General features: G+C 43.8%; 1 protein-coding gene across 2 annotated transcripts; it reads right to left on the bottom strand.

Annotated features, from left to right (window-relative positions):
- Positions 1-626: 626 nt before the first annotated feature.
- PHF5A (PHD finger protein 5A) lies at positions 627-10,337 on the bottom strand. 2 transcript variants are annotated; one of them, XM_047786145.1, is made up of 4 exons: positions 10,133-10,234; positions 9,692-9,715; positions 9,021-9,187; positions 627-1,288 (listed from the first exon to the last, which is right to left on the bottom strand). In XM_047786145.1, the coding sequence occupies exons 1-4, from the start codon at positions 10,182-10,184 to the stop codon at positions 1,199-1,201; spliced, it is 333 nt and encodes a 110-aa protein (XP_047642101.1). In that variant the 5' UTR covers positions 10,185-10,234; the 3' UTR covers positions 627-1,198. The 2 variants fall into 2 exon arrangements, with proteins under 2 accessions (XP_047642101.1, XP_047642100.1); XM_047786144.1 differs by lacking the exon at positions 627-1,288 and adding an exon at positions 7,605-7,805 and having other exon boundaries at positions 10,133-10,337.
- Between the last annotated feature and the right edge of the window lie 148 nt (positions 10,338-10,485).

The following is a 10,485-nucleotide window of genomic DNA, read 5'->3' as shown; positions in this document are numbered from 1 at the left end:
TAATTCTATTCTGGATACTCAGTACATCATAAATAAGTTTTGTTGATTCAAGACAAAACCCCAAGAAGATTCTCATCTCGTTCCCTGGCTCTGCCACTAAGTTGCAGTGTAACCTTGGGCCAGGCCCCTGCAATCTGCAGGACTCAACCTTTTCCAAATCCAAAGTGTCAAAGACTTAATTGGCTGGAAGTCTCAAATTAGAATGTGCTTCCTCAATAATGTGCTTATTGCCCCTTGCAGACATGCAGGTACATCTCAATTTGAATTTTCTTAAAACCATGACCCCAAAAAAATTCCCCTAACCCCCCATATCCTTAATGTGAGTATGTATGTACTTTATAAAGCAAATCAAGTTTAGTTCCCCTAACTCACTGATTTGAATATATTTGTCTCATTCCCTTGACCATTAGTGGAATCCATTTCATCAATTAAAGTTTGACAAGTAAAAATAGCAAGTTTCTAAAAACAACTTTAGTTTACCTTATCATAAAAGGCATGGGTAGTTTTGCATTGCTGCCAGTGGTACTAAGAGAACAAGCTGCTTAATCCGGGTACCTCTATTTTGAATCACAGATTCCTGGGTGACTAAAATTAATTCCTAGAGTTAAAATTGGGAAGGGAATGACTTCCAGAAAATAAACAGCTACTTTATTGATACAATAGCAAAAGAAAGGGTTTCCAATTTCTTAGAAGAAAAATAACATGAGCCAGAAGCGCATGGTAAATGTTACAAGGTGAAATGCCCACATTTGCTGTTCTGAGACTCCCCGTGCACTGCTCATGCTCAGCGAGGACGACCACCGTCAGAGCTGCTGCAGAGACAGGCTTCTCACTGCAGAGGGCACTATGGTCAAGGCCTCCAACAGAAGACGGAAATACCATTCCTGTTTTAGAGCTTTTGGTGCAGAGAACTTTTCGATATGGGTAACACAGCCTTGCTTCATGAATTCAAGGAACACCATGAACTAATCTATCCAATTTTTCGGGTACAGTCTGCCAGAGTGTCCTGTGAAGAATCTGTTTTCCATTCCTGCCACGTCTGGGTGAGAAGAGGAAAAGATGGAAAGGTGCCAAGGTCTTCACAGGCAATTCAGGTGATGCGCTGTGCTCCACTCCCTTTCTGCTGGCAGTAGTAGGTATTTCTTCTGGCACCTGCAGCAGCTTGAGGGGGGGAGGGGAGAAAGAGGCAACCCACCAATCACCTCTTCTTGAAGCCATATTTTTTGCGTTCATAGAAGAGATCTGTCTTAGAGCTTCCCAAATTGACAATCTTTGGGCAGCCATCTCGCTGGAAAACAGAAGAGAGAAGACGTTAAGTCTCTGAGCTTGAATTTGAAGGAATTTAAGATAAAAACTTTCGGATTAACAGTTTAGCCATTCATCTTACTAATTCAGTTATCCTATTTGATCAAGTATTTACCAAGCACCTAGAATGCTGACTCTTCTGTTGCTAATTTGATACAGTTGAAGTAGAAGCTAAAAATCTGTAAGGTATCCAAAGGATTTTCTCCAAGTGAGAGGGACGATATGGTCATGACCATCTAAAGATCAAGGAGTTCCTGCTGTGACTCAACAGGATCAGAGGCATCTCTGCAGTGCCAGGATGCAGGTTTGATCCCCAGCCGGGCACACTGGGTTAAATGATCTGGGGTTGCCACGGCCACAGTGTAGGCCACAACTGTGGCTTGGATCTGATCCCTGGCCCAGAAACTCCATGTGCCATGGGGAAGCCAAAAAAGAAAAAGAAAAAAAAAAAACCAAGCTCTCTAGCTCCCTTTCACTGTCCTAAGAAAGGACAGAACACCAAGGAGAGAAAACTAGACTTAAGGAAAGAGTACCGTGCATTTTACATGTCACAGAATACTGAGTTTGATGTGTCCTTATTAATTCACTTAATTTGACACATGGTCTTGGGGGAAGAGTGCTCCTATGCTAGACATGGCTGTTGAGAGTCCACATCCTGACCTGTAATGACACGCTCCCCTGGCCACTTCGCAGGCGTAAGTTTCAATGAAGCACCTGGGAAGCTGTGTTCTGCAGGAAATGATGACTGCTTTAGTTGATTTTGGATGAGGGAGGAAAACTGGGAGAGTTGCTACTGGAAGAAATCTTCCTAGATCTGATGACTTTTATTAAACATCGAAAGTGAGGTGGTTTTATACAGCAAAGGAAACCATAAAAAAACCAAAAAGACAATCTAAGGAATGGAAGAAAAGTTTCAAATGATGCAACTGACAAGGGCTTAACCTCTAAAATATACAAACAACAGAAAAAAAAACCAAAAAAAACCCCAACAATCCAAATGAAAAACGGCCAAAAGACCTGAATAGACATTTCTCCAAAGAGGATATACAGATGGCCAATAAGTACATGAAAAAATGCTCAACATCACCTAATTATCAGAGAAATGCAAATCAAAACAATGAGGTACCACTCACACCAGTCAAGAGTAGCCATCATTAACAAGTCAACAAACAACAAATGCTGGAGAGGATGTGAAGAAAAAGGAACCCTCCTTCATTGTTGGTGGGAATGTAAACTAGTACAACCACTATGGAAAAAAGTATGGAGGTACCACAAAAAACTGAATATAGAACTACCATATGACTCAGCAATCCCACTCTTGGGCATATATCTGGACAAAACTTTCATTGAAAAAGATACATGAACCCCTATGTTAATTGCAGCACTATTCACAATAGCCAAGATAGGGAAACAACCCAAATGTCCATCGACAGACGATTGGATTAAGATGTGGTACATATACACAATGGAATACTACTCAGCCATAAAGAACAAATTAATGCCATTTGTAGCAGCAACATGGATGGAACTAGAGACTCTCATACTAAGTGAAGTATGTCGGAAAGAGAAAGACAAATACCATATGATATCACTTATATCTGGAATCTAATATACACCACAAATGAATCTTTCCACAGAAAAGAAACTCATGGACATGGATTAAAGACTTGTGGTTGCCAAGGGGGAGGGGGAGGGAGTGGGAGTGGGATGGCCTGGGAGTCTGGGTTAATAGATGCAAACTACTGCATTTGGAGTGGATAAACAATGTTATCCTGCTGTTTAGTACAGGGAACTTTATCTAGTTACTTGTGATGGAACATGATGGAAGATAATGTGAGAAAAAGAATATATATGTACAACTGGGTCACTTTGCTGTACAGTAGAAATTGACAGAAGATTGTAATCAACTACAATGGAAAAAATAAAAATCTTAAAAAAACAAAGTGAAAGGTGGTTGCTTCCTGTGACACTGGGCTATAGAAAGAATGAATCAAGTCCTTAGATATCTCATTTCTAATTCAGTTGATTTCTCTTTTTGGGGACTGATATCAACACCTTGCAAAATTCTCTGAAAACACACAAAGCCAACACTAAATTTCATTATTTTCTAGAAAACAAGTATCATGTATTGTGTTGAGAACTACTATCTGCGGAGCTCAGTAAGCTGAGGGAGCCAGGCTATGGGCCAGCCCCATCAATTGCTTGCTAGGTGGTGTAATCTGTACTGAGAGTCAGGTACAGACGCAGGAACAGCTGCCTCTCTTGGCCCAAGGTGCTGGCTATTAAACACGACAATGCTCTGAGCCCTTTAGGGGTGCTATGAAGTCCTATGGTATGATGACAGCCTCTGTAGGCTTACTATGCCTTAGTAACTTGCATGACTGTGGGTGAGCCATTCAGTCTGGATTTGTATCCCCCAACTGTAGAGTGTCAGGTCAGTGTTTATAAAGCCCCAGAGGAGTTCCTGTCGTGGCGCAGTGGTTAACGAATCCGACTAGGAACCATGAGGTTGCGGGTTCGGTCCCTGCCCTTGCTCAGTGGGTTAATGATCCGGCGTTGCTGTGAGCTGTGGTGTAGGTTGCAGACGCGGCTCGGATCCTGCGTTGCTGTGGCTCTGGCGTAGGCTGGTGGCTACAGCTCCGATTCAACCCCTAGCCTGGGAACCTCCATATGCCTCGGGAGCGGCCCAAGAAATAGCAAAAAGACAAAAAAAAAAAAAAAAAGCCCCAGAGTCTGGGGAAGTACCAGGTGACAACAGGACTCATCCTCCAATCTGTACAGATCCATTATCATATTGAGATGGCAGGCTCTGGAGATAGGCCACCCGAATCTTGAGAGGTTATTAACCTCCTTGTGTCACTTTTTAGTCACATATAAAATTACTACAATGCGAGTTCCTGCTGTGGTGCAGCAGAAATGAATCTAACTAGTATCCAGGAGGATTCGGGTTTGATCCCTGGCCTCACTCAGTGGGTCAGGGATCTGGCGTTGCTGTGAGTAGTATAGGTCTCAGATGTGGCTCAGATCTGGCATTGCTATGGCTGTGGTGTAGGCCAGCAGCTGTAGCTCCAATTTGACCCCTAGCCTGGGAACTTCCATATGCTGTGGGTGTAGCCCTAAAAAGCATAAAAAGAAAAATTACTACAATGGTAGAACTCACAGAATTAAGAATCAATAAATATGCTTAGAAAAATGCCTGATGTATAGCCAGCCCTTAATAAATGATGAGAAATTGCCTAAAATAAGTATCAGCAATTTCATAATGGTTCAGCCAAACATAAACACACTAATGCCTTCTATGTTAAGACTTTTTTTCTTTTCTCTTTTTGGCTGTACCATGGCTTTTGGAAGTTCTTGGACCAGGGACTGAATCCAACCTACAGCTGCAGCAATGCCAGATCCTTAACCCACTGCATCAGGCATCGAAATCGCACCTCAGCAGTGACCCTGGCCACTACAAAGACAACACCAGATCCTTAACCCACCTTGCCGCTCCAAGCAGGAACTCTTAAGACCTGCTTTGCAAAGGTGAAATGTTCATTCTTTCAGCAACTGTTTAACGAATAGCTACAATGTAAAAACCAGACTATACCCTGATTGGGTATAGTCATGATACCTAACAAGAGTTTCATGTTTTCTATTGGAAATTTATTTTCAAAGACCAGTCAAGCTCCCAGGAAATGCATCAAGGAGGTAATAGTGATTCTACTTCCTTTTTGTGGAGATTTCCCCAAAGCCACAGACAGCATGTTACTAGCAAAGTGAAGACCTGAACCTGGGATTTCTGCCTCCCAGTCTGGTACTTTGATCTAAAAGGGCATCCCTGGAGTTCCCGTTGTGGTGCAGTGGTTAACGAATCCGACTAGGAACCATGAGGTTGCGGGTTCGGTCCCTGCCCTTGCTCAGTGGGTTAAGGATCCGGCGTTGCCATGAGCTGTGGTGTGGGTTGCAGACGCAGCTCGGATTCCGCGTTGCTGTGGCTCTGGCGTAGGCTGGTGGCTACAGCTCCGATTCAACCCCTAGCCTGGGAACCTCCATATGCCTCGGGAAATAGCAAAAAGACAAAAAAATAAAAATAAAAAAAAAAAATAAAACAAGAACCAAAACTTCCCTATGGTTTAGGAAGTTGAAGAGTAAATGTGTGAATTAACTTTGAAAAGTATCAAATATTTTTTGCATCTGTCTAAAGGCTTTGCTGTTCACTTAAATGGGGAGAAGGACTCCTTAACCACCCCACCCTGAGAAGAGCACTACAGTGAGGGAGGGGTTAGTGTAAGCACTAAGTTAACCATTTAACTTCCATGTGGATGACAACATCTCTGACATTATAGTGGTTTGTGATCTAAAGCTCAGCCCTACCCAGCAAAATCTTAATCCTTAGTGTTTAATTCCCCTTGTTAGGGAGAAATTTTAATTTAAATTAGATTTTAACTTTTCTCCTTAGGAGGGCGATAGTGGAAAAAAGTTGAGAATCAGTGAGTTAGACCAGGATTCTAATCCTTTATCTGCCACTTACTAATCATGTGACTTTGGACTAAGCCATTCATTTCTTCATCTGTATGATAAGGAACTTCTGGGGAAGAATGTCCAGCACAGGAGTTCCCGTCATGGCTCAGTGGTGACCAACCCAACTAGGATCCATGAGGACTCAGGTTTGATCCCTGGCCTTGCTCAGTGGGTTAAGGATTTGGCATTGCTGGGAGGTGTGGTATAGTTCACAGATGTGGCTCAGATCCTATGTTGCTGTGGCTGTGGTGTAGGCCCGGAGTTGTAGCTGTAATTCGACACCTAGCCAGGGAGCTTCCACAAGCTGCAGGCTGGCCCTAAAAACAAAAAACGAAAAACAAACAAAAAAGAATGTCCAACACAGTACCTGGAGCCATAGCAAGAGCTCTAAAAATATTATGTGTTTTCTGGCTAGGAGAGTTGAGGAAAATGGTTAGGTAAAAGAGTCAGGCGTGAAAGGAGATCACTACGATGCCACACTCGAAGCTACAAATTGGTTCTCTGGCAGCAATGCCCACACATATTGTCCCTGACTCCTGAGTATTCTTGAGGCTTTGAGAAGCTACAGAGAACACCCAGCTTAGTTTACTGGTCTAATTCCCCTGTAAATTATGGAAACTGCAGGAAGAGAACAATCATGGGGGGTGCTTTGGCCGTAGGAAGATTTCTGCACAGCGAAGTATTAGGCACTTAATCTACATGAAGATCTGTAAGGCTGAGAGGCTGGAGCATGTCCCTGGACTGTTTTGTGTTCTTTGGAAACTACTGCTGAGTAAATGTGAGGTAGATGCCATATCAAATGTCCTCAGAACATTCCTGTATAATGTGGGAAAAAAAAGTAGGAAAAGTGGTGAATCTAGAATAATTCTCAGCGACAGAATGAGGCATAAGGAACTAAAGATATCAGGTCACACACTACTTGTGGACGAGTCAGACAGCAATTAACATTTATTAAGCACTTTCTGGTTGCAAGCACATGCCTGATGAGAACTCTAGTCACAAGAGTTCCTTGGTGGCTCAGTGGGTTAAAGATCCAGTGTTGTCACTGCTGTAGCGCAGGTTTGATCCCTGGCCCAGGAACTTTGAAATGCCTGGGATGTGGACCAAAAAACCCTAACAAAACAGAGTTCCCGTCGTGGCTCGTTGGTTAATGAACCCAATTAGTATCCATGAAGACGTGGGTTTGATCCCTGGCCTCGCTCAGTGGGTTAAGGAGCCAGTGTTGCCAACGAGTTGTGGCGTAGGTCGCAGATGCAGCTCTGATTTGACCCCTAGCCTGAGAACTTCCATATGCTGTGGGTGTGGCCCTAAACAAACAAACACCAATAACAACAAAACACTCTAGCTACAACCACGCAAAAGTTCCAGAGAATGTTGTCCTTAATGGACTCTTCCACTAGTTTTAGCTAGTTTAAGGACAGTTTTTATTTTCTCTCCAGTGCTCTTGTCTCACCATAGAATATATAGAGACTTTAAATAAGTACCAAACACCTACTATGTACCAGACACCCTGTAGGGGGAACGCTTATGGATGACTTACAGGGGTAGCGACAAAAATGTGGACCATACTACAATACATGCAGGGATTATACTTCGAACTGAGGAAAAGGGGAGACAAACAAAAAAAACCAAGGTTCTTTCTCTAAAGGGAGTGTAATCTACCTGGTGGATCAGATCAAACAGGTATGATATGACAATCAAAAGTAAACGCAAATCAGAGTTTAGGACAGGAGAATGTTCATATCACCAAGTGAAAATTTGTCTTTGGTACTTTATGATCTTTCTCATCTCCCTAAATAAGAGAAGACTTAATGGTGTAAAAAAAAAAGTTTTATTTGGTATGACATGTCCCACTTATTAAAGGTAGACAGGATCCAAATGTAAAGATTGCTGAGTTGCTTCTCGTCAACCAGGCACATCCCACCAAAAGGACGATAGGGTGTATTGCAGCTATCACCAGGTTTAGACAGACAGCCTGGGCTTGCCCCTATTAGCTGCAGGACAGATTGTAAAAGGGGGATAGTAATAATCCCTATTTAACAAAGTTACTGTGAAGAACATGGAACATAATACCCACATAGAAACTACCTATTCTTTGCACAAGGAAAAACTAAGAAATAGTTATCTCATGCCTTATCCTAGATTAGGTAACCAGATACCTTATAATAAGTAGTCTACTGGTACTATATCACATTTCCTTCTATTTATTGTGTCATATGAATAAAAGCTGATTAACCTCCCCTACCCCAAGCCTGCTTTTGGTATAGATCTATAAGCCCTCTATCCTGGCTCAAGGAGTTGAATAAATAGCCACTGGCACCGGAGTTCCCGTCGTGGTGCAGTGGTTAACAAATCTGACTAGGAACCATGAGGATGCGGGTTCAGTCCCTGGCCTTGCTCAGTGGGTTAACGATCCGGCGGTGCCATGAGCTGTGGTGTAGGTTGCAGACGCGGCTCGGATCCTGTGTTGCTGTGGCTCTGGCGTAGGCCGGTAGCTACAGCTCCGATTTGACCCCTAGCCTGGGAACTTCCATATGCCGTGGGAGCGGCCCAAAGAAATAGCAAAAAAGACCAAAAAAAGAAAAAGCCACTGGCATCAAAAAAATGTCAAGGGGCAAAAATGCCATGAGCAAGAATTACAATCAATTCTGCAAAATCAACCAAAGGCACTCTCTAGCCACTCAGAGCTGAAATGAACTTGAACTGTCCCAAATTCAAAAGTCATCACATCCACCCTAACGTTCCTTAATGGTAGCAAAAATTACTGAGTGACTTCTGCACATCATGCACTGTGGTATGATTTAAAAATGCAGCATAATTTCTGGGGAAAAAAAAAAAGAAAGAGAGAGGAAGTTCCTTTGTGGTGCAGTAGGTTAAGGATCTGCATTGCCGTAGCTGTGGCACAGACCACAACAGCAGCATGGTTCATCCCTGGCCTGGGAGCGTCCACATGTGGACACAGCCAAAAAAAAAAAAAAAAGAGAGTGTTGCCAGTGTTGACAAAAATTTGCTTCTCTCACATTTGTGTACTTGATGCAAAATAACTACCTTTTGTTGGAGTACACCCAGTTTGGTTTACAGAACTTGAAAATTATAACCTAGGTGACTGGCTGAACAGTCATCTCCACAGACCATAGGAGTTTGCTGTGGATGGCCAAGTGTTCCTAAACAAAAGGAAAGATCAGAGGAAAAGCTTAGTATACACTCACATCCTTCTCCTGGATGGTGCACTCCTTACAATAATAGGCATCTGAAACTCCCGGGCCTCCGCAGATCACACAGCGCCCCTGGTAAGAGCCATAGTTACACTCGTCACATATGCGCACCAGGGTGCAGGGACGCACGTAGGAGTCACAGATCACACACTTGCCATCACCTGTAAGGAAAAGAGGATGAATTACGCCCACTTGCAAGTATCTCAGGTCCTCAGGTCCTCTTCCTGCTATGGGTAAAAACACTATGTCCTTCTGACAGTGACTTTAGCCCTCTATTTTGGCATTATAAAATCTGGTTTACCTAGCGTCCATTTCTCAATCTCCCCAACACATAGGAAAGCTAATCAATTAATATAAAGGGCTTAGAATAGCAGTCGGTAGATAAGTCTATATAATTAACTGGCAGAATGCTGTATGTGTTGGGGGCAGGGTCATGCTACTTCTGGTCCAAAGCTAGAGGTTTTGTCAAAACCTAAATACAGTGCCTAAAATGTACAAGTTGGAGCGGGGAGGTGGCCTTTAGTTGCAGTCTGGCTTTGTATTAACATGCTTCCAATCATGTCTATGCAAAGCCCTCTTCGTGGCACCGCTGAAAATGTCCGTTGCTGCCTCTACAGAAGCTGAGTGGGAGGGGTGGGCTGTTTGGAGAAGCGTGTTCCACTCACATTTTTCACACAGTCTTCCAATGGCTGCAAGATCAAAGATGATAAAGAGTACAATTAGGATTAAGGTTTAGAAGAGGGGACAAAAGCCTCGAGCTTGAGTTGGGAACAGGTACAGGGTCTGCAGTGAGCCCTGAGGGGTCTTAACCATCGTATTCTCATAAACTTCAATCCGAACCAAATCCGCACCCTCGTAAGACCTCCCAGGTCCTGGGAAAACTGAGAATTTCTCTATCTCCGCAGCCCCTCTCTAGCTCTCAGCACGCGCGCGCCCGCCCCCCTTTCATCAGAGCCCACAAACCCACGCGCTCCTACACTACCGGCGGCGAGGCGGGAAACGGGGCGCCTCCGAAGCAACACCCTAAAGGAGTGATGGGAACCCCGGACTCTTAAGGTCCTAATACCATCCCCACCCAAACAGCCGGGGGCAGAAGACCGTCTCACCAACACCAGCCTGCTTGCGGCAAAAAATCAAGTCCGGGTGATGCTTAGCCATCGCTCACGCTCAAACCACCGGAAGCTTAGGGAACTTCCGTCAGACCTTTAACCCTGATTGTTCCTGCCTCCTGGTCGCCGTGATTGGTTCTCTAGGCGTCCATCAGCGTTTGCAATCTTTGCACCAAGCCCCGCTCGTTCTCGCGTGATCAAAGCCCTTAAATTCCGAAGACGAATTTCCGTTGGCAGCGGGGGAGTCAGGTCTTGGTAGGGGTGTGCGAGTCATTTAAGGAGGAAAAAAAAAAAAACCTTTCCCAGATTTGAATGGAAGGGACAAGTTTGCAGAGCGCAAAGACGAAATT

Source organism: Phacochoerus africanus, chromosome 7 (genome assembly GCF_016906955.1).
Source record: "Phacochoerus africanus isolate WHEZ1 chromosome 7, ROS_Pafr_v1, whole genome shotgun sequence".
Taxonomy (NCBI): domain Eukaryota; kingdom Metazoa; phylum Chordata; class Mammalia; order Artiodactyla; family Suidae; genus Phacochoerus; species Phacochoerus africanus.
The sequence above is the reverse complement of the archived record's forward strand: the minus strand, read 5'-3'. Positions and strand labels throughout refer to the sequence as shown.

Coding starts and splice junctions, on each gene's coding strand:
- PHF5A (XM_047786144.1), bottom strand. CDS start 10,184: ATGGCTAAGCATCACCCGGACTTGATTTTTTGCCGCAAGCAGGCTGGT. Junction 9,188..9,691: donor TGGAAGACTGTGTGAAAAAT/GTGAGTGGAACA, acceptor TTTTCCTTACAG/GTGATGGCAAGTGTGTGATC. Junction 7,806..9,020: donor GCACCATCCAGGAGAAGGAT/GTGAGTGTATAC, acceptor TCTGTCCTGCAG/CTAATAGGGGCAAGCCCAGG.